Source organism: Elephantulus edwardii, unplaced genomic scaffold, assembly GCF_000299155.1.
Source record: "Elephantulus edwardii isolate Elephantulus edwardi_28Jun2011 unplaced genomic scaffold, EleEdw1.0 scaffold00540, whole genome shotgun sequence".
Taxonomy (NCBI): domain Eukaryota; kingdom Metazoa; phylum Chordata; class Mammalia; order Macroscelidea; family Macroscelididae; genus Elephantulus; species Elephantulus edwardii.
The window spans coordinates 261,593-285,734 of NW_006400290.1; the positions used below are offsets into that span (position 1 = coordinate 261,593).

At 40.3% G+C, this 24,142-nt stretch overlaps 1 protein-coding gene and 1 pseudogene across 1 annotated transcript in view; both read left to right on the plus strand.

Annotated features, from left to right (window-relative positions):
* The window catches only part of LOC102868666 (redox-regulatory protein FAM213A-like), a 39,021-nt gene extending 20,143 nt beyond the window's left edge, over window positions 1-18,878 (plus strand). Inside the window, exons 3-5 of the mRNA XM_006903217.1 lie at window positions 10,329-10,469; window positions 11,306-11,470; window positions 18,774-18,878. Coding sequence (XP_006903279.1) covers window positions 10,329-10,469; window positions 11,306-11,470; window positions 18,774-18,878 — 411 coding nt within the window. The remainder of the gene's footprint in view (window positions 1-10,328; window positions 10,470-11,305; window positions 11,471-18,773) is intronic.
* Window positions 18,879-19,428: 550 nt separating this feature from the next.
* Window positions 19,429-22,583, plus strand: LOC102869062 (annotated as a pseudogene).
* Window positions 22,584-24,142: the final 1,559 nt, after the last annotated feature.

Consider the following 24,142-nt stretch of genomic DNA (forward strand, 5'->3'; position numbering starts at 1 on the left):
TGTTCTGCCTTTCTGCTAGCTATTCTTGAAATACTGTTGCCCTGGATACCTGGGTGTGGGGCTTTAAAAATTAACTTAGCTGAGAACTATAGAAACTTAAGTTTAATTCAGCTGAGAACTATAGGGACTATTTTAATTTCAATCTTTTCAGAGCCAGGGTATTTTATGAGTTGGAGTCTTTTTTATGACTTGCTAATTTCTTCTTTTGTTGTGTATCTATTCATATGTTCTACATCTTTTTTTGTCAATGTGGGTAGGGTGTGAGTTTCTAGGAATTCACTGATTTCCTCTAGGTTTTCAAATTTATCAGACTAGCTTTTCATAATATTTCATTATTACTGGTTTGTTTTAATTTCAGCCAGTTAGTTGATGAAAACTTTTATTTCTTCTTTGTTTGTTCTCTTTATTTTCTTTTCTTAAGTTTACTGGTGGTTTGTCTATTTTATTGACCCTTTCAAAGAACCGCCTTCTGGTCTCATTGATTATTTAAATTGTTTTTCTATATCACTGATCTCAGCTCTTTATAATTTCCTTTCTTCTAAAAGTTGTGGGGTTAGATGGTTGTTTTTCTGTCTGATAGAGATGTTGAGTTAGATCATTAATTTTCTTTCTTTTTTTATATGTTTACCTATTCTATGAAGTCCCCTGAGGATTGCCCTAGCAGTATTCCAGAGATTTTGATTTTGATATATTGTATTCTCATTTGTTCCGAGGAACTTTTTTATTTTATTTTTTACTTCTTCTCTAACCCCATAATGTCTAGCAGAGTTTTATTTAGTGTCTGCTAAGTCACTCTTTTGAGTGATGCTTTTAATCCAGTCACATGCAGAGTACTTATAGGTATGGCTTTATTGTTATTATTTTGCTGTCCTCTTCTCTTGTGGTATTGCTAATTTCTTTGTTCTAACCACTTTTCTGTGCTGGGGTAATTTTTTTATGGCTTTTTGAATAATTCATTGTTGTTTTGGTATTTACCAAGTCTTTTTGGTTTTTATCTTCTTTGTTGTAATGAGAGTGTTTTGTTTATTTTTTTAAAAAAAATTCATTTTCTTGGAAATAACTCTGTAAGTTACTATTTTATTTCCAAGCCTAGAAGAATTACATTTATCTCAAAATCATCTTGACTTCTTTTCCACTTAGAAGTTTTTGTTAGGTAATGTTGAGTTGAGTACCACCCATAGCGACCCTGTGAACAGCATATCTGAGTCCTGTGCCATCCTAACACTTCCTGACACACTAGAGTCTGTTGCAACAGTCACTGTGTCAATCTACCTGGTCGAAGGTCGTCTTCTCCCTCACTAACCCTCCACCTTTCCAAGCATCAAGTACCTCTCCAAGGAATAACCCCTCTGAAAACATGCCCAAAGTATGTGCCATAAAGCTTTATCATCTTTGTCTCCAAGGATCACTCTGGCTGCACTTTCTCCAAAATATACTTGTTTGTACTTTTGACTGTCCATGGAATGTTCAGTACTCTTTCCCAGCACCACAACTCAAAGGCATCAGTTCTTCTGTCATCCTTATTCATTGTCCTCCTCTCAGATGCGTAGCAAGTGGTTGGAAAGACCATGACCTGAATTAGACACATCTTAGTCCTAAAATTTCTCAGTGTCCATCAGTTCTTTTTGATACACTGACTCTGTGTATTCCCTCCATCTTCTTTTGATGCTTTCTAGATCATTCAGTATATTGCCACTCAGAAGTTGCATAACTACTTCTTATTCCCTTGCTTTGCATGTTACTCGTCCTCTTCTATCTACTGATGCTTTCTTTTGCCTATTCTTAGTGTCATATGCTTAGCGGACTCTGTTTATTTATGTGTCTGGGTAAGATTCTGAATGATACTGTTATATATGTTTTCTTCAGGTTTTTGGCTGTCATTTTTTACTCGAGCCAATGAATTCCCTTTAGTATTTCTTTTAGGGTTAATCTAGTTTTCACAAATTCCCTTAGTTCCAGCTTATCTGGAAATACCCTCATTTCACTGCCACGTTTGAGGCACAATTTTGGTGGGTATAAAATTCTTGCTGACTTTTTTTTTCCTTTCAGAGTCATATATGTCATTTCATTACATTCTTACCTGCCTGGTTTCTTCTGAGAATGTTTGATCTTTTTAGATAATTCTTTATTTTTCAATCACACATAGTTTATTATTCTTCTATTTTCTTTCCTTTTTCTCACTAATTCTTTAACAGATCAGGCTGGGATGTTTGTCCTCCATTCACTAACTAGTGCTCCATTTCTTCAAATTTCCTCTTCTAGTGTGTTACAAATTTCCAAAGTTTTAGTCTTATGTTCTCAATTTGCTATTTTTTGATTGCTTCTAATTTTACATGTATTTTTTATCTACTTGGTTGTGTATCTTGTTTTTTATTCTTCTGCATTTTCTGAGGTTTTTCTTGACTTTTTTTCTCAAGACATTGAACAATCATTGTTTGAATTCCTTATCAGGAAGTTCCCAGTAGCATTTCTTCTGAAAGATTTTTCTTATTCTGTATTTTTTACCATTTTGTTCCATCTTGTCCTGGGTTTTTGTTTGGGGGGTTTTAAATGAAATGCTGCCTCTGAGCTTTGTTTGATGTATCAGATTGAGCAATGTGAGTGTGTCAGGAGTACAAAATTAGGAAATACTAAAATAGATAAGAACGTGGAGAGAAAAAAGAAAGTGTAGAATCTGTGAAAAAGAAAAGAAACTCCCACAATAGCAAACATGATGCAAGCAACAGTCCAGAAGCTATGGGAAAGAAAAATTAGAGAATAGGGCTAGAGTGTGGAGGTGGATGGCGATATCTGGATTGAAGCAGGATGTCTTCCAGTCCAGTTTAATGTCAGCTTTGGAGTGCCCAGTGAGGTCAGAATTTCTGCCCATCTCAGAGGTAGATGAGGCCCTAAGAATTGATTAGGGCCGCAGGTAGCACCTCCCTAGGACTCAGGCATATCAGGGGGTTTAGGCAGTCCTTTGAGTATGAACTGCTCCAACTGTGGCTTTCCTACCATAAAGATTTTCAATCTTGGAAATTTGATAAAAAGTCACTAAGAGTCAGAATAATGGATTTGGTTGTAGAGTCTTTGGTTGTGTAGTACATAGCACTGTTGTTGTTATGTGCCTTCAAGTTACCTGCGACCCATAGCAACCATATATACAGCAACTCTGAAGCCTGTCCTGTACTGCGCCAGTCACTAATTCTGACACACCAAACCCCATTGCCCCAGTTACTGTATCATTCCATCTAATCCAAGGTCTTCCTCTCCTGAGCTGTCAGTCCACGCTTCCAAGCATGTCTTTCTCCAGGGATCATCCCTTCTGGCCCATGCCAAAAGTATGTGAGACAGAGCTTCAAAATCCTAGCCTCCAAGGAGAAACTTGGTTTCACCTAAGACAGACCTATTTGTTCTCTTAGTGGTCCATGGTATGTTCATGACTCTTCTCCAGCCCCACAACCACAACTTCTGTCAACTTGAGTCATTGTCCAACTTTCTGATGCATAGCAAGTAATTGCAAAGACCATGGCCTGGATCAGGTGCACCTTTGTCTCTAGACTGACATCGTGGCTTCTCAATACTCTGGAGAGATCCCTGCCAGCAGATTTACCTAATGAAATGTGTCTTTTGATTTCCTGACTGTTGGTTCCAAGAGTATTGATTGTGGAGCTGAGCAAGCTGTAATTGTTAACAACCTCCATCTCTTCTCCATCAATAATGGCACTGCCAATTGGCCCAATGATGAGAATCTTTGTTTTCTTGGTGTTGAGCTTCAATCCATATTGAAGACTACAGTCCTTGACCTTCTTGTGGCAAGTGCTTCAGGTCCTCCTCAGTTTCAGCAAGCAGGGTTGTGTCACCTACATAATGTTGGTTGTTGATGAGTCTTCCTCCAGTCCTGATGCCAAATTCCATAGAGCCCAGCCTCCCAAATGATCTTTTCTGCATATAGATTGATAAGGGAGTGCTAACTAAAAGAAGTCTCAGGCAGTTCAGATCCACTAGTGACCATTGAAGAAGGATGGGCAGTTTCCTCCTCTTAAGATTTACAGCCTTGGAATCTTGAGGGAGGGTCATTATGAATTGGAATCAACTCAAAAGCAGTGAGTTTACCTGAGTGAAATAATCTAGGAAGACTCCCTATTTTAAGGTCAACTCATGATGTTGTAATGTTAGGTGCCCTTTGACTCATAGGAACTGTAGCAACAACAGGTCTGAATCCTGCTCCATTCTGTGCTGTCCTCATTGATAAGCTCCAAACCATTGGTACAGTGACTGTTCCTGACCTTCCACCTTTCCCAGCATGATGTCTTTTTTCAGGGACTAGCCCTTCCTGACAGCATGCCAAAAGTATGTGAGAAGAAGTGTTTTTGCCTCCTTAGAGCAATCTGGCTGCACTTTTTCTAAGATAGACTTACTTACTCGTTTGGCAGTCCATGGGCATTCTCGAATACTGCAATTCAGAAGAATCAATTCTGTCATCTTTACTGCCCAACTCTTCAGATGCACAGGAAACAATTGAAAATACCATGGGGCTTGCAACCTAATTTCTTCTCAACTCTTCACAGGTTCCTTGCTGCCAATAACAATTGCATGTCATTTAAACCCAAATGATTTAAAGAGCAGCTGCAGTCCTTGATTGTTACCTCCTTTCCTCTGCTCTGGTCTGTGCCCTAGTAGAACAGGTTGGGGAAACAGGTTTCCAAAACAAAGCGTGATGGCAATGTGAGACCTTTTGAATGGCCTGGTGAAGTGATGCATGACTTTGTTTTCACTTCATGGTTTTGCAGGAAGCACCCAGGGAAAAGACACCAAGAAAAGTGACCACACCTTTCAGCTCACAAACAGGTTGTCATTGACCACAGCTGACCCCTCATTGTGCTCTCTGCCCTGGGGCAAAGGTTGCCATGCTCTAGAAGTGTTGATAAGTGAGCGTATTGTAATCACTTTACTCGATTTCATATGGTGTTTGGGTTTGTTTGGTTTTTTTTTAATTGTGCTAAATAAATAAGTACTTATTAAGTGTAACTGCTACCATGTAGCAGTGTATTTTACTGGAGTAAAAAAAAAAGGATTTTTTTTATGTTGCGATGTAATCCATATTGATCTTTTATCTTCTACAACAAGCTTTTTAAGTCTTCACTTTCAGCAGCCAATGTTGTGTCATCTGAATAATGCAGGTTGTCATCCTTCAATCCTCTGGAGAAGAATTCCACATTCTTTGTCATATACTCAAGCTTCTTGAATGATTTGCTTTGCAGTGTTGTTGTTGTTATGTGCCATCGAGTCTCTTGCGACTCATAGAAACCCTATGCCTTTCTATCCTGTGCCAACCTCACCATCTCAAACACACTCATTCCCACAACTCCAGTCACAGAGTCAATCGATCCATCTCATCAAGCATCTTCCTCTTCTGCTCCATCCCTCCACTCTCCCAAACATGATGTCCCTCTCCAAGGACCAGTCTCTTCTTGCAACATGCCCAAAGTATGTCAAACGAAGCTTTAGAATCCTTGACTCCAAGGAGCATTCTGGCTTCACCCTCTCCAGGACAAACCTGTTTTTTTTCCCCTAGCAGTCCATGGTATATTCAACACTCTTCTCCTGCACCACAGCTCAAAGGCATCAATTCTTCTTCTATCATCCCTATTTACTGTCCACCTCTCTGATGCATAGTACATAACTGCAAAGACTATAGTCTGGATCAGGTGCACCTTAGTCTCCAGCCTGATGATGTTGCTCTTCAGTACTCTTGAGAGGTCCCTCACAGATGACTTTCCCAATGCAATTCATCTCTTGATTTCCTGGCTGCTGTTGACTGTGGAACCAAGCAAACTAAAACTGTTAACTATTTCAGTCCCTTCACCATCCATACTGATAATGCCAATTGGCCCAATGGTGAGAATCTTTATTTTCCTGACATTGAGCCTCAATCCATATTGGAGGCTGCAGTCCTTGACGTTCTGTAGCAAGGGCCTCTGGTCCTCCTCAGTTTCAGCAAGGAGGGTTGTGTCATCCATATAACGCAGGTTGTTGATGACTCTTCCACCAATCCTGATGCCACATTCCTCCTCATACAGCCCAGCATCTTGGATGATCTGTTCTGCATACAGATTGAAAAGGTATGGAGACAAAATACATCCTTGACGGACCCCCTTCTTGACTTTGAACCATGTAGTGTCTCCTTCTAACGACTGCCTCTTAGTCCAAGTATAAGTTTTGCATTAGCACAATGAAATGTTCTGGAATTCCCATTCTTCTCAGAGTCAGCCACAGCTTGTTGGAATCCACACAGTCAAAAGTTTCTGCATAGTCAATGAAGCACAAATAGACATTCTTCTGGTATTCTTTGCTTTCTGCCAAGATCCATCTAACATTAGCTATAATATCCCTAGTACCATGACCTCTTCTAAATCCAGCCTACACATCCAGCAGTTTTCTGTTGATATATTGTTCCAAATGTTTTTGGATAATTTTCAGCAGAATCTTACTTGCATGTGATATTAATGATACTGTTCGATAATTTCTGCCCTCTGTTGGGTCCCCTTTCTTTGGAATGGGAACAAATATCGATCTCTTCCAATTAGTTGGCCAGCTGACCGTCCTCCAGATTTCTTGGCACAACTTAGTGAGCACATCCAGGACAGTATCTGTTTGTTGAAATAAATCAATTGGTATGCTGTCAACTCCTGGAGTCTTGTTTTTTGCCAATTCCTTCAGATTAACTTGAACTTCCTCCTTCCTCAGGCTCTTGCTCATATGTTATTTCATGAAATTCTTCTGTGTCAGCCAATTCCTTCTGATACAGTGACTCTGTATTCCTTCCATTTTCTTTTGATACTTCCTGGATCATTTAACATTGTACCCAAAGAATCCTCAAGTATTTCCACCTGTGGCTTGAATTTGTTTTTCCACTCCTTCAGCTTAAGAAATGCTCGGTGAGCTTGTCCCTTTTGATTTTCTGACTCCAGCTCTCTACACATTTCATCCTCGTACCTTAATTTGTCATTCCGAGCTGCCTTTTTTTTTGGAAATTTTCTGTTCAGCTCTTTGATTTCTTGGTTTCTTCCATTAGCTTTGGCTTCTCGGCACTCTAATTCAATACTCAGTCTCATCTGACATCCATCTTGGTCTTTTCTTCTTTTTCAGCCTTTGTAATGATCTTTTGCATTCTTCATGGACTATTTTCTTGATATCCTCCCAGAGCTCATTTGGTCTATGCTCATTGATGCTCAAGGCCTCAAACCTGTTCCTGAGATGGTTTTGAAATTCGAGTGAGACAGACTTAAGGTCAAATTTTGGTTTCTGTGGACTTGATTTAACTTCAGCTTGAACTTGCATATGAGTAGTTGGTGGTCTGTCCCACAATCCTGGCCTGGTTTTCATTGCTGATATTGAGCTTCTCCACCGAGTCTTTCCACAAATGTAATCAATTTGATTCCTATGCATACCATCAGGTGAAATCTCTGTGTATAGTCTGTGTTTATGTTTCTTATAAAAGGTATTTGCAATGAATAAATCATTGAATGTGCAGAATTCTATCATTCTGTCTCCAGCCTCATTTCTCTCACCGAACCCATGTTTTCTAGATACTGATCCTTCTTCCTTGTCCCCAGCTTTTGTGTTCCAGTCACCCATTATTATCAATGCATCTTGATTGCATGTTTGATCAATTTCTGACTGCAAAAATTGGTAGAAATCTTCCATTTCCTCCTCTTTGGCTCTAGTTGTTGGTGCATATATTTGAATGATAGTGGTATTCACTGGACTTCCTTGTATGCATATGTATATTACCCTATTGCTCATATTTCAGGATGGATCTAGAAATGACTTTTTAAATTATGTAACCAACCCCTTTCCACAGATGGATTGAGGCTCAATGTCAAGAAGACAAAGACTCTCACCACTGGACCAATTGGCAGCATCAGGATGGATGGTGAAGAGATTGAGATTGTGCACACCTTTAGTTTGCTTGGCTCCATAGTCAACAGTCTTGGCACCAGCAGCCAGGAAATTAAAAGGCGCATTGCCATGGGAAAGTCTGCTGTTAGGGACCTCTCCAAAGTACTGAAGAGCAATGTGTCTCTCTGGAGACTAAGGTGCGTCTGATACAGGCCATGGTCTTCGCAATCACTTGTTATGCATCAGAGAGTTGGACAATGACCAAGGAGGATAGAAGGAGAATTGATTCCTTTGAGCTGTGGTGCTGGAGAAGAGTATTGAGAATACCATGGACTGCTAGGAAAGCAAACAGATTTGTCCTGGAAAGGGTTAAACCGGGTGGCTCCTTGGAGGCAAGGATTCTGAGGCTCCATCTAACATACTTTGGGCATGTTGTGAGGAGAGACCGGTCCTTAGAGAGGGACATCATGCTTGGGAGGGTGGAGGGACAGCGCAGGAGAAAAAGGCCCTCTATGAGGTGGATTGATTCAGTGACTGGGATAATTGGGATGGGAGTGTCAGAGACAGTGCGATTGGCACAGGACAGAGTGGAGTTTAGGGCTGTTGTACATAGGGTCGCTATGAATCGCAAGCAACTCGATGGCACATAACAACAACAACAACCACCAACCCCCTTTTTTTTCATCTTTTCATCCCTGGCATAGTAAATCATATGATCATCTGATTCAAAATGTCCCATGCCAAGCTATCACATTTCGCCAATATTTATAGATTGAGTAAGTGTGGAGAAAGGATTTTAAAAGGATTTTCCTGATTTTAAGCCATGCAGTGTTCCCTTGTTCAAACAACTTCTTATTCTATGCGTAGGTTTTACATGAGTACAATTACATATCCTGACATTCTCATTCTTTTCAGTGTTACCCATAATTTGTTATGATTGACATGTGGATTATACATCAACATCAAGAAAAAAAACCATACTCACCACTCGACCAATAGGCAACATCATGATAGAGGAAACATCAAAGTTGTTAACTATTTCATTTTACTTGGATCCACAATCAACACCCCTAGTAACAGCAGTCAAGAAATCAAAAGACATGTTGCATTGGGAAAATCTACTGTTAAAGACCTATCTAAAGTGCTGATGAGCAGTCATGTCAGTTTAAAGACTAAGATGTCTCTGACCTAAACCTCTGTCTTTTCAGTTACTTTCTATGCATGTAAAGGTTAGACAGTGAATAAGGTTAAAAAAATCGATACCTTTGAACTGTAGTGTTTGAGAAGAATACTAAATATCCATGAACTACCAAGAGATCAATGAGTTTGTCTTGGTTGAAATGCAACCAGAGTGCTCTTTAGAAGCAAGGATGGTGAAACTTTGTCTCTCATACTTAGGGCATGTTCTAAGTAGGGGATAGTCCTTGGAAGAGACATCATCCTGGAAAAAGTGGAGGATCAAAGAAAGAGAAAGAGGAAGATCCCCAACAAGATATATTAATGCAGTAACAGTTACAGTGAGCTTGAGCATGACAAGGGGTAGTAAAGATGATGCAGAAAAGGACAAGGTTCATAGTGTCACTATGAGCAGTAGTTGACTTGATGGCTCCTAACCACAACACCAACAGTGAAAAAGTAATTTGTTCTTAAAGTTGAAGCTTTGTCATGACACTCAAAATTTTACTTATGTATCCCATCAGCAGTTCAGAAGAGTTAGGGCTGCTTCCACCATTCAGCTCAGCTATGTTCTCCTAGTGCTTTCTGTGTGCCCATGATCAGCACTGAGTGATACTTAGAAATGGAAAGGGTAATTTATAATTTAAATCATGAGACAGCTTTGAGAGCCTTGGTGACGATGCTTGACACGTTGCTGCAAATGACGGCAAATGTGTTTCTAAGCACGGTTGTCAATTTAAAAAGTGTGCACCAATGTGTTAATAGATATTTAGGGCAGATGGGTGTGCACATAGAGTAGGGGTTTTATTCCAGGCTGACTCAAGAGCACTTTTTATTATGGGCACACCTTTCAAGTGTGGGGTGTACACTAGAGTATGAAGGAGGGTTACTACATAGAAAGGGACTGCCTGTGCAAAGGCATGAAGGCAGCTATTCACATAGCAAGAGGACTCATCTGCTAGGCCACTCTGCTAGTTTGCTCTAGTGAAGAGGCAGGGGCATGGAGGAGCATCACAGGGATAGACAGAGAATCATGTTTGGACACCATTTTTACCATTAGGACACTCATCACCAAAGCCTGCCATCTCCCCCCATGAGAAGTCAAGAAGCCTGGACTAGGGAGGAGTCCTGGCACCATGTCCTAAAGCCAAGTATCTGGCTGGGACAGATGTGTGCTGACCTGCATCTGTGCTTGGGGTCTTCTGGGAAACAGGTATGTCTGGGCTATGGAGCCACAGGCATGTACACCCTTGATCTGTCCCCTTTAGGAGGCTGCAGACCTGTCTTCTCTGAAGCCCAAGTTGGATGAGCTGGGTATCCCCCTGTATGCTGTGGTGAAGGAGCAGGTCAGAACTGAAGTGGAGGACTTCCAGCCCTATTTCAAAGGAGAAATCTTCATGGATGAAAAGGTCTGTCTACTGAGCCCTTCAACCTTCGTCTGACTGGAGAGACTGTGAATGCATGGGGCCTAGGATTTGTCTATTCTGGAGCTGTGGCTGCCTCCTTTCCAGCTTCTGTACACATGAAAGGCTTTCTGACTCTGAGTAGAGACAGCATTTGCTGACAGGGATTGCTTAAACCATTCCTGAGGTTTGACCCCTAAGACTAAAGAATAGCTGAAATCTCATCATGTTTCTGCCATTGTACAGATGGAATTCTAGCACCAACCCTGACCCTAATTCATTGCAGGATATTTCCACTCCTACTTCCATATTTCTAGGGAGCTCTAGTACCATAGACCATAAGGAATTGGGCTACAAATCCAAAAGTGATGCTTCTCTGACAGTTGAATTCACTAGCTGCTCCAAGATAGAAGGTTGGATAATGTCTTTCCATGTGAATTATTGCCTCTGAAAACCTGCTGGCAGGTCACCTATGAGTAGATTCTGACTTGACAGCATTGAATTGAGTTGTTCCCAAATCTCCAGAACACAGGCCTGTTACAATCTTGTCAGGCACAGGAACCCTGTGTCCCTAATGAGAGACTAGAGTCAGAGGTGAAAGCTGCAGATATGTTTCTATCAATTGGATCTGCTCGGTTGTGGAAAGTTACACCTAACTGGGTTGTCTTGAAGCAGGATAAGGGTGGTCCTATCTGGAGCAATGTGTGTTGGGTGGATGGGAGAACATGAACCTGCAAATGAGGTCTTAGTCAAAGGAATACCCCATTAGAAACCATAGTCCCTGGTAACAGCTGTTGTATAGATACTAATGTTGGTGCTATCTATATGTTTCATTCCTGCAGAAAAAGTTCTATGGTCCTCAAAGACGGAAGATGATGTTTATGGGCTTTCTCCGTCTGGGTGTCTGGTACAACTTCTTCAGGGCCTGGAATGGTGGCTTCTCTGGAAACTTGGAGGGCGAAGGTTTTATCCTTGGAGGAGTTTTTGTGGTGGGATCAGGAAAACAGGTAAATTTCTAGGTGTTTACTCACTTATAGATCGGTGATTGGGAGGCCAAGGCAGGGAGCTAACCCCTTGTTCAGATCTCCCACTCTTTTCTCCAGAAAGCCACTCAATATGAAGAAAGACAAATGGGAAATTGCCACTTTTCAGACATCCAGTCTCATATGGTCTCTCAATATAGAAAGGTGCTGATGGCTTTGCTGTTTCTCAGACAAGGAATTTGAGCCTGGGAAGATGAGGTCTGAGCTAAGTGTTTGGGGTGGGCAGGGAACTGTGACATTCTTCCTTCAGCTATGGCACCAGGGATATCATTGCTAATTTCAGATGGATCCTGACTGAATGCAGAGAATACCAGAAGAATGTTTGCGTTTTATTGACTATGCAAAGGCATTTGGACTGTGGATCATAACAAATTATGGCTCACATTGAGAAGAACAGAAATCACAGAACACTTAATTGTGCCCATACGGAATAGCTTAGCCATTGTGCTAACCAAGCAGGAACACTGCATAGTTTTAAAACAGGAAGAGTCAGCCCATCTATCTATGGTCACCTGATTTTTGACAAGGAGATGAAGTTAGTTAAGTGGGGAAACGACAGCCTTTTTAACAAATGATGTTGGTAAAATTGGAAAAGTATCTGCAAAAGACTCAAGCAAGATCCACACCTCACTTCATGTACAAAAACCCACTAAAGGTGGATCATGGACCTAGGACTAAAACCAAGGACTATAAGCTTCATTAAAGAAAAGCTTGGAAGAATGCTACAAGTCCTAATCCACAACATAAACAGTCTCCCAAGTATCCTGAAAAACCTACAACCAGGAGAAGATAAAATAGATGAATGGGATCTTCTAAGACTCAAATCCCTTTGCACATCCAAAACCTTCTCCAACAGAGTAAAAAGGAAAGCCACAGACTGGGAAAAGTATTTGGTAATGACATATCAGATAAGGGACTTATATCCAGAATTTGTAACATACTTGAGCACCACAACAAGATAAAGGTAAATAATCCAATAGAAAAATGGGTACAGGATAAGAACAGACACTTCACCAAAGAAGACATTCATGGGGTCTCTGGTGGCCTAGTGGCAAGAAGCTGCACTGCAATCCCAGAGCTGCCTAGTTCTAATCCACCGGATGTTCTGCCGGAAAAGGAGGTACAATCTCCTCCTGTACCAGTCAGATCTGATTTGATGGTACATGCACAAAAAATAATAAAAATTAAAAAAAAAAGAAGACAGTCAGATGGCTAACAAGCACATGAAGAAATGTTCAAAATTCCTAGCTCTAAGAGAGATGCAAATCACAACAACTTACCCCAGTCAGAATAGCAAAATTTAACAGAACAGCAAGCAACAAATGCTGGCGAGGTTGTGGAGAAACTGGAACCCTTATTCACTGTTGGTGGGAGTGTAAAGTGGTGCAACCATTGTGGAAGGCAGCATGGCGCTTTCTCAAAAAGTTGCAAATAGAGATACCATTTGACCCAGCAATTCCACTACAGGGAATATGCCCCAAAGAGACCGTAACTGACATCCAAGCAGATATATGCACACCCATGTTTATTTCAGCTTTGTTCACAATAGCAAGGAGTTGGAAACAACCTAAGTGCCTATCAACAAACGAATGGATAGAGAAGCTGTAGTATAGTCACACACACAATGGAATACTATGCTGCATTGAAAAATAAGGAACTCATGCAATATTCAAAATGGGTGATCCTGGAGGACATTATGCTGAGTGAAGTGTCTCAGTCACAAAAGGACAAATACTAAAAAAAAAAGGACAAATACTGCATGGTGCCACTGTTGTAAAGCAGAACTGACCTCGGGGTTGGGAGGAGACTGAGAAGGATGGGTTCAGTAATGTATACTGCATTGAAACAGATGAGGGAGAAAACTGTTTAAGAGGGAAGATTATTAGGGATTTTTGTCACGACAGGAGTCCAGAGTGAAGGCTGTATAGTGGAGTAGACCTGGGAGGAAGGATTGTAAAACAGTGAAAGAATTTTTCTTTTACTTTTCCAAGAGGGTAGTGTACTAGGGGTTGGGAGGGGAGAAAATGGAAACAATAAATGAATGGAAATTTAAAAAAGAAAGAAAAGGTAAAAAAACAAAACATACCTGTTAATTCTGTATGTTTGTAAAAGCTTGACTCAATGAAGAGGAATGTGGCATCAGGATTGGAGGAAGAATCATCAGCAACCTACTTTATGCTAATGGCACAACTTTGATTACTGAAAGTAATGAGGATATGAAAAACTTGCTGCAGAAGATCAAGTATATAGCCTTCAGTATGTATCACATTTCAACATCAAGAAGACAAAGGTCTTCATCATGGGCTCACAAGTCAGTATTATGATAGAGAAAAGATTGAAGCTGTCAATGATTTCATCTTCCTTGGATAAACAATCAATACCTTTTGGTACCAGCAGTCAGGAAGTATGGAGACATTACATTGAGCAAGTCTGCTATCAGGAACCTCTCCAAAATACTGAAGAACAGTGATGTCAGTTTGAAGACTAAGTTGTGCCTGATTCAGACCATGGTCTTCTCAGTCACCTGCTACACATCAGAAAGCTGGACAGTGAATAAGGATGACAGAAGAACTGATGCCATTGAACTGGAGAAGAGCATTGACTATCCTGTAGACTGCCAAAAGAACAAATATGTTTGACCAGAGTGTTCCCTGGAGGCAAGACATACTTTGGACCTGTAGTTAGGCAAAGCTATTCCTTGGAAAGGTATATCATACTTTGAAAGCTGCAGGGTCAGCCAAGGAGAGGAAGACCGCCAATGAGACAGATTGACACTGTGACTTCAGCAGTGAGCTCCAGTGTTTTGGAGATGATGAAGATGGCACAATATAGGGCAGGTTTCAGGATGGCTGTTTATAGGGTCACCTAACAAGAACAATAACAGAACATTTAAGGGTGAAGCTATGTGGCCTGTTTGTTTAAGAGTTGTCCTGCCAACCCAAAGACACTTGGTTTGAATCCTTCAGCCACTCCAAGGGAGAAAGCTCAGCATTTTCTTCCATGTAACAAGTTTGAGTTTTTGATACATGTAAGGAAATGAGCCTTGAGCTTTGAACTAACTCAGTTAAAGATATACCTAATAAAAAATAAAAAAGAGACATACCTAATCAATTGAAACATGGAATGTGCAAAGTATTAATGTAGGAAAACTGGAAGTTGTAAAAAATGAAATAGAATACCTGAAGATTGATATTGTACGCATCAGTGAATTGGAATTGGACAAGCATGGGCCACTTTGAATCAGAAAATCACATGATCTGTTATACTGGGAATGAAAAACTGAGGAAGAATGTTATTACTTTCATACTTAAAAAGCCAATTTCAAGATCCATATGGAAGTACAATGCTGTGACAGGAACTACCCATATATATACTAGGAATACCTGTTAATACAACTATTATTCAAATATATGCTTCAACAACTAAAGCCAAAGAGGAGGAGATTGAGAGTTTCTTCCAACTTTTGCAGTCCCTAATTGATTTAACATGCAATCAGAATGCATAAATAATTATTAGTGACTGTAATGGAAAAGTTTGAAACAGTGAGGAACAAATGGTAGTTGGAAAGGGTGGCCTTAATGACAGAAATGAGGCCACAGATTGAATGATCTAATTTTGTGTGCTCCATGATTTATTCATAGCAAATACCTTTTTCAAAAAACACAGAATATTACTTCACACATGTACCTCACCTGATGGATTGTACAGAAGTCAGATTGACTATATTTGCAGAAAGAATCATTGGAAAAGTGCAATATTTACGGTCAAAATCAGGTCAGGTACCAATTGTGGAACAGACTGTTAATTACTCATGTGCAAATTTAAATTGAAGCTGAAGAAAATGCAAACTAGCCCACCGGAACCAAAATATGACATTGAGTCTTTCCCATTTATATTTAAGAATCATCTCAAGAATGAGTTTGAGGCATTGAATACCAGTGATCAAAGACCAGAGGAACTGTGGGAGAACATCAAGGATATCACCCATGAATAGAGCAAAAAGTCATTACAGAGAAGAAGGATAAAGCAAAACCCATAATGGCTGTCGGAAGACACTATGAAAACTGCATTAAGAGCACGAAGAAGCCAAATCAAAAGGAAGAGATGCCAAAGTTTAAAAAGCTCAGAAGATTTCAGAGGGCAGCTCAGAAAGATAAAGTAAGATAGCGAAATGTGCAGAGAACTAGAGTCAGAGAATAAAAAGGGAAGAACTTGCTTGGAATTTCTCAAGCTGGAAGAATTTGAAAGAATTGAAAAACAAATCAAGCCTCAAGTTGTAATACTGAGAGATGCTATGGAAATAATCTTGAATGATTAAGGAAGCATCAAAAGAAGATGGAAGAAATAGAATTGCTCTACCAAAAAAGAACTGGTTGACCCTGAAAAATTTCAAGAAGTACCAGGTGAGTAAGAGCCAATGATAATGAAAGATGAAGTTCAAGTTACACTGAAGGCATTGGCAAAAAATGTCCCAGTAATTAATTGATGGGATACCAGTTGACATGTTTCAGCTAACAGATGCAGCCTTGGATGTGCACACCAGTTTATGCCAGGAAATTTGGAGGACAGCTGACTGGAAGAGATCATATTTGTCCCCATTCCCAAGAAAGGTAGTCCAAGAGAATATGGGAATTATTGAACATAATCATTAATATCTCATGCAAGCAAAATACTATTGAGATCATTCAGAAGTGGCTTGAACAATACATTGACAAGGAGCTACCAGAAGTTTAAGCTGACTTTAGAAGAGGCTGTGGCACCAGGGATATCATTAGTAATGTCAGATGGATTCAGATTGAAAGCAAAGAATACCAGAAGAATGTCTGTCTTTGACTATGAAAAGGCATTAGGCTGTGTGGATCATAACAAATTATGGTTAACATTGAGAAGAATGGAAATCCCAGAACACTTAATTGTGCTCATATGGAATCTGTACCTAGGTCAAGACTTAGCTATGTGTGAACTGAGCAAGGGAACACTGCATGTTAAAATCAGGAAGGGTATGTGTCAGGGTTGTATCCTTTCTCCATGCCTATTCATCCTGTATGCTGAGGAAATAATTTGCAAACTGCACTTTATGAAGAGGAGTGTGCTATCAGTGTTAGAGAGGGGGTCATCAACAACCTGTTAGGCTGATAACACACATTTGCTTACTGAAAGTGATGAGGCTATGAAACACTTGCTGCAGAAGATCAAGGCCTTCAGTATGGATCACATCTCTACATCAGGAAAACAAAAGTCTTCACCACATGCCCAATAACCAAGATTACACTAGATGGAAAAAAGATTGAAATTGTCAGTGATTTCATCTTCCTTGGATAAACAATCAACACCCTTGGTACCAGCAGTCAGGAAATCAGGATACGTATTGCATTGGGTAAGTCTGCTACCAGGGACCTCTCCAAAATGCTGAAGAGTAGTGATGTCCATTTGGAGACTAAGGTGTGCCTGATTCAGACCATGTCTTCTCAATCACCTGCTGCATATCAAAGTTGAATAATGAATAAGGATGACAGAAAATCGATGCCTTTGAGTTATGGTGTTGAAGAAAAATATTGAATAGCACATGAACTTCCAAAAGAACGAACAGATATGTCTTGGAAGGTGGAGTCAGAATTCTCCTTGTAGGCAAGGATGATGAATGTTCATCTTTCCTACTTTGGACATGTAGCTAGCTAGATGAGGCTATTCCTTGGAAAGGGGCATCATGCTTGGAAAGCTGGAGGATGAGCGAAGGAGAGGAAAACCTCCAATAAGATGGGTTGGCACAGTGATCTCAACAATGAATTCAAGTGTGTGGGAGATGATGAGGATGACACAGGATTGGGCAGGGTTCAAGTCAGCTGTTCATAAGGTCACTATGAGTTGTACTCGACCTGGTGGGACCTAACAACAACAATAATCAGTGGTCCAGCAAAAACAAAACACAGGAGCTCTGATCTTTCCAGCTTCAGGGACACTGCCTTTCCTGCCTCTAGTCCTTTCAGAGGTGGCTTTTAAGAATCCTTCCAGATGCCCTTATATGTGTGCAGGTAGTATTCTCCTGGCTTGCATAGCCTGTTTCACCTGTGGTGTTCAGGCCCCTGCATGTCTGCCTCCCTAATGCTCCTCAAGCAGGTCTTGGCCCACCAACCAGTTTTCTCTTGCCTGACGGTGACTCATCTGTTGCTCACAACTGGTTGGCATGCTCCTAGCATTGCTAGGTGTGTTATTTGATTCTGTTGTTGCTTCCTGGAGCTCTGGCCCCTCATGCTTCCAGCATGGGAGTTGGCCTGGGCTGACTTAACTTTGACTTAACTCAAGTCTTGGGAGCAATTTTTGCAGTCCCATTGTCCAAAGTGCCACTTGTTTGGGGATTTCCTATGTTATATGTTATAGAAGTGATTTGTGTACACTATAGAAATAGTGAATCAGAAGAGAGGTTTGGATTAGTTGGGCATTTTACAGATGGTTGGTTCTGTTTTCATTTAGCAGTGTGTCTTGACCATTTTTCCATGTCCTCCTTCATTCTCGTTTAGTGTTGAATGGCTCTGTAATGCCAGATTGAGTGAGTAGATTTCCTGGTTTCTTCCCTGTCATCACTGCTACAGTTGGCGCTTTTATAGTCGTGAATGTACTTGGAAATTTAAAAAAAATAATTGTTCCTGGGTGTAGACAAATGGGTCAAGGAACTCTCTAACCAAAGTTCTTTGATGCTGCTCTCAAGCACACCATTTTCTCTTTTTTACCACTTTTGAGTAACTTTGGGGTATGCTTACAAAAAGTGCATCATGTTTTGATGCATTTGATTTCATCACAACTGAGTGGGTTTTAAATTCAAGAGATAAAGAAGTAAATGGGCTCTGGGGTCTAGTTATTTAAGAAGACAAAAGGAAAAGAGGACCATTTTCCAAATGGCGGACCACAGCTCGGTTTCAAAGCTTCTTCGCTCCCATCCATATCTTTAGGCTTTTCTGTGCTAATTCATTCGTTCTTGCCTTCCACACATCAACCAGGCAAAGTGGTATATACAGCCTTCCTGATCTCCTTTGTGATCAATATTCCCATCTGTTCCTGCCTCCCAAAGGCTGCTTGTCAGCTCCAGTACTGTGTCTGTATCTACTTTCCTTCCCCTTAAGGCTGAACTTCTCTGAGGCAGGGCTAAGCCTGATGCAGGTATTGACAGGTAGCCAGTGTTCAGGGTATATCTTACCAATACATATCCCAGAATGAGATTGATCACCCCTCCTAGAAGTGATTTTTGTTTGTTTGTTTTTATTTCTTGCAGGGCATTCTTCTTGAACACTGGGAGAAAGAATTTGGAGACAAAGTAAATCCAGTTTCTGTTCTGGAAGCTGCCAGGAAGATAAAGCCACAGACCCTATCTCCATAGGAGAAATGATCTTGTTGAAACTGCCCAGCCCAGGGATAATTGGGTCACTCGTATTTGTCAAAACTCATGTCCCCATAAAGTTAGAAAACCATCTGTACTTTATTCTGAGCGTGGATTATTGACATATTTTAAAAATATACTCTGGCCATTAAGGTAAAATAGCCCCCGAAACAAGATTGGCAAAAATCTACCAAGCTAATGTGGTTATTTCAGCTAGAATCTGGAAAATATGAGGCTAAAAGTTGATTACTACAGATATTACATATGAGTGCAGTGTTTGAGTGATATTATTTGAAAATTTTATTTTGTATTAAAATTGAAGAAAATTAATATTTGATGAGAGAATATGAACTTTAGTGTGGGTCTTTTATATTACTGACATTATATTTTGTAAATCGTGCTTTTTTTGTTAATGTGATCTGGGATGGTTTGATAAAGGTAAATTACAAAATGAAATCTGTTTTTTTCCTGTTCTCTACTCTGATCTTAGAAGTTATCTTTCTAGAAGAAATGATCAATTCTAGCTCTAATAAAATTATACGTAAGAGTCATGTCTTTTAAAGTCACCTATGTATGTACGTTTTTTTGATAAAACTAACAATAAAAATAGTTATCATTATGCTGACTGAAATATACATATTGGTGCAAAAAAACATTGAAAGTAAAAAGCCACATTCTCCACCTGTGAGGCTCAAGAGAGGGGACAGGGACAGGATTTGGAGTGAGAAATCCTCAGGTCTAATTGTCTGAGAAGTTTGACAATGCCTGGAAAAGTTCGTGCTCACAATATTGTTCTTTTGTGGCTTGTGATTTTGCTCATTTGTGAAGGAGTAACTCCTAGTTAACACTGTTATATGCTTTTTTGTGGTGGTCTTTTTTAGTCTTTGACAAATTAGAGGGGGAATTGCTAGAGGACAAAGTTAATTTATTAATTTTTTTTTCTTTATGTTTGAAGTTTTTTGCCCTGTGAATGATCTTGAGTTTAGCAAGAATTTATGGAGCAGTCTATCCTAGGAAGTCTTTTCAAGACATCACATTTGCCTGGTAAGAAAGCAATAGTTTAGAAGGTCATACATAAACCTGGGAAGGAGGAATGAGTATACAGAGGAATAGGGAATGAGTCACTCCAGTTTGAGCTGATGCTGCTTATCTGAGGGCAGGTCCATGTAATGCTGTGAATCTATCCCAGGAGAGTCACTACAGTGTCATGATCTCTGGGATTCCAGTTAAGAGGCTAATAGGATGACTCACATTACCTGAGTCTAAGAAGACACTTGATGATTCTGAATGTTTCCTTGCAATATATGAAGTAGTAGAGCCTATACTACTTATTTGTACCAATAGATGCATAAAAAGAAGCCTATGATCCTTAACATAACAGGGGTGATGCCATGATCAAGAACATGGTTTTCCCAGGGCTTAACTCAGAACTCTGGATGTGCTTATTCCTGCAGTTTTCTCAAATGTGCAAAACCGGACTCCATAATGTGTAATAGTGGGGAACACTGTTTTTATTTTACTCTTTAAAAAATTTAAAAAAGAAGCCTGACGGGGATTGCTTGTACCAGTTGTTCATCATAGGCCCTTATCTGTAATACAGTCTTTCTTGGATTAGCATGACATTATGAAAAACTCAAGACTGGACCAGGAGATGTTTTAGTTCAAGTGTGTGACCCTGAGCAAAGCTGTAAGCCTCTGCTCTCATTGGTAAAATTACCCTTTAATGTCTTCCAGTAGGCATTATCAGTCAGAGCTATTGACTAGAGAAGTCATTGAGGGAATGATTACAATACCCATATTATCACCAAACTCTTCCCACCTCCTAACTGTGATTCTCATTTTTATTAATTCTTTTAATTCAGTCCCTCTCTGTTTTCTGAACTATATCCAAGGGCATATAAGAGGGTGGTGGTGGTGGTGGTGGTGATGTGCCATCGAGTCACCTGCAAGTTAGTACCTCCCTGATAGTAATACTCCCTTTATGTTGCTGCTGTTGTTGTTAGGCACTATTCAGTCAACTGCAATGCATAGTACTCCATTATCTCTGTTACCATTGCAGATATGTTCCAGCCCATTGTTATAGGCCCTATTAATCCATTTTTTTAAGGGTCTTCCTCTCTTTCTCAGACCCTCTCCCTTTCCCCGCATGATTCTTTTTCCAAGGACTGACCCCTCCTGACAACATGCCCAAAGTACATGAGACAAACTTTCACCAGCCTTGCCTCTAAGGAGCACCCTGGTTGCACTTTCTCTTAAGACAAGTGTGATTGTCTTTTGATAGTCTATGGGATTTTCAGTACTCTTCCCAAATACCACAGTTCAGAGGCTTTGGTTCTCTCCAGTTTATTGTTTCACTGAAAGTTAAGCCATAGAGGTGAGTCTTATTCCAGGTTCTGAAGGCAACTGAGTGCCACTGTAGTCTTGAGGGTCCCACTAGTCTTATCAGACCAGTGACTCCAGCCAGTTCTCCTGTTCTTGAGTTTTGTTTCACAATTCTCACCTGCTCTGTCAAGGATCTTTTACCGTGATCTTTTAGAGTGGTCAGCAATGATGACAATACTGCAGTGATTATTCACTAAAACGTGATGTAGGATATTGTCTTTGTGGTCTTTGTCCTGCCATTTATCCTCAGTCTCACCCCACTTCTGTGGTCCTCAGATTCCAGGACAAGAAATTCATTACCTCAAAGTGTTGGGTTATGATTAAGTTTACATATTTTTGCTTTCTGATAACTCTATACATAGATATATCTATAATTATATAAATGTAGATATGTCATGTACAGCTTTCCACGTTACTCAGAGAAGGATCCATAATGTTGTTGTCCTGGTTTCTATCATAATGTAAAGGGGAATCTTCCACAATTTCCAGAGCCCTTGATTTCCTGCAGATGAATGAGGAAGCTGTCCTCAAATTCTTTGCAGCAGAAACACTTGGGTGACACCATCCTTGTTTTCCAAATGGAATAGTACATCTACAAAAGGGAAAGTGATGGCATATCTACAATCATAAACCTGAAGAGGACCTGACAGAAACTTCTGTTGGCTGCTTGAACCATTATTGCCATTGAAAATCCAGCTGATGTCAGTGTCATATCTTCCAGAAATACTGGCCAGAAAACTGTGCTAAAGTTTACTGCTGCTGTTAGAGTCACTCTTATTGCTGGGGGCTTCACTCCTGGAACTTTCACTAACCAGATTCAGGCAACCTTCCAGGAGCCTCATTTTACTGAGCCCAGGAGCATCTTATGTTAACTTGCCTACTATTGCCCTATGTAACACAGAGTCTCCTCTGTATTACCTAGACTTTGCTATTCTATGCAACAACAAGGGAGCTCACACTCTGTGGGTCTGATATGGTGGATGCTGGCCTGGGAAATCCTGCACATGTGTGGCATAATCTCCCAGGAGCACCTGTGGGAGGTCATGCCTGATCTGTATTCCTATAGAGATCAAAAAGAGATTGAAAAGGAAGAGCAGGCTGCTGCTGAAAAGTCTGTGACCAAGGAGGAGTGTCAGGAAGAATGCTCCAGAAGTTACTGCTGCTCAGTTTGACGTTGCAGACTGGTCTGAAGGTATGTCGGTGTCCTCTGTTGCTATTCAGCAGTTTCCTCCTCAAGACTGGAGTGCTCAGCCTGCAGCTGAAGACTGGTCTGCAGCCCACACTGCTCAGGCCACTGAGGGGGTCAGAACAACCACTGAGTGATATTAAACTGTCTTTAGTATTTTAAAAATGGAAATAAGGCCACTGCACATAGCAGCAGCCATGAATCTGTTGATTAACTAGATATTTTTGGGGGGAACCTGTGCAGCTTGACCATGTGGGACTCCTTAAGGGAGGACCAGGACATCTTGAGGCAGGTGAGAAGCCACTTCCAGAAAGGAACAACAAGCTTCCTGGTTTTCCATTAAGGTACTTTGGGGAGAAAAAAACCTGACTAGCTTGACCACATGGGACCCTTTAAGCTAGGACAGAAGGAAGGACTGGGACACTTCAAGGCAGCCATTTCCAGAAGGGAACAACAGGCTTCCTGGTTTGTTATTAAAGTACTTTGGGGGGGAAACTTTGGTCAAGCCTGAGGCCCTGTGGGCCACAAAAATATAGCTGCCTCACAAAACATTGCCATACCCTGGGTAATTTTATAGTTACAGCGGCATAATATCTACTAAGACAAGACTCGCATAATGTCAAGAAAGCAACAGTCCACCACAGCCATCACAAAAAAACAACCCTTCTTCTAAAAAAGTAGATCAAATGAATACCCCAGAAAGATAGAACCAGAAGAAATATATTGATGTAGAGTTATTTGATCAGCTACAGAAAAAGATACAAATGACAGAAGAAACAATGGAAGTCATTAGGAGAGCAATTGCCTCAGAAACCACAGTCCAGAAGAAATATATGGATGAGGAGAAACCTGAACAGCTATGGAGGAAAATGCAAAATAACTGATAGAACAGATATAGGGGTACAAGAACTTTAAAAAATCATCACATTACAGAGATGTAGTACAGATATTGGTACATGAAAATGCAATCCAGAATATTAAGACCAAAATGGCAAAAGTATCCAACATGCTGGAAGGACAAAAGAGTAGAACTGAAGATGAAACAGGGTCAGTGAGCCAGAAGACAAGAGCCTCACTAAAAGCATAAAGAAAAAAATCAGATATGAGACATAAAGAAAATGAAGAAAACATTGGAATCATGTGGGTTGACATCAAATGGAATAACATACGTGTGATTGGAATTCCAGAACAGGAGAGTGACAGGGAAATCACTGAGAAGGAAGAAGGACTAAATTTCCCAGGTGTTTTAAAGAACTGGGAAATCCATATTCAAGAAGCACAGAGAACACCAAAAAGGCTAGACTCAAAATGAAAAAATAATAAAGACATATCATAGTCAAATTCTCCAAATTAAAAGATAAGGATAGGATTCTAAAAGCAGCAAGAGAAAAACAGTTATCTACCACGGTAAAACAATAAAGTTCTGATTTCTTAACAGAAGCCATGCAAGCTAGAAAGCAATGGGATGCCATATACAGAAAGTTGAGAGATAACAATTGCCATCCAAGGATCGTATACCCAGCAAAGCTCTCCATCAAATATGAAGGGGAAATTAGATTGTTGTTGTTGTTATGTGCTGTCGAGTCACCTGCGACTTATAGCGACCCTATGTACAACAGCCCTAAACTCCGCTCTGTCCTGTGCCAATCGCACTGTCTCTGACACTCCCATCCCAATTATCCCAATCATTGAATCA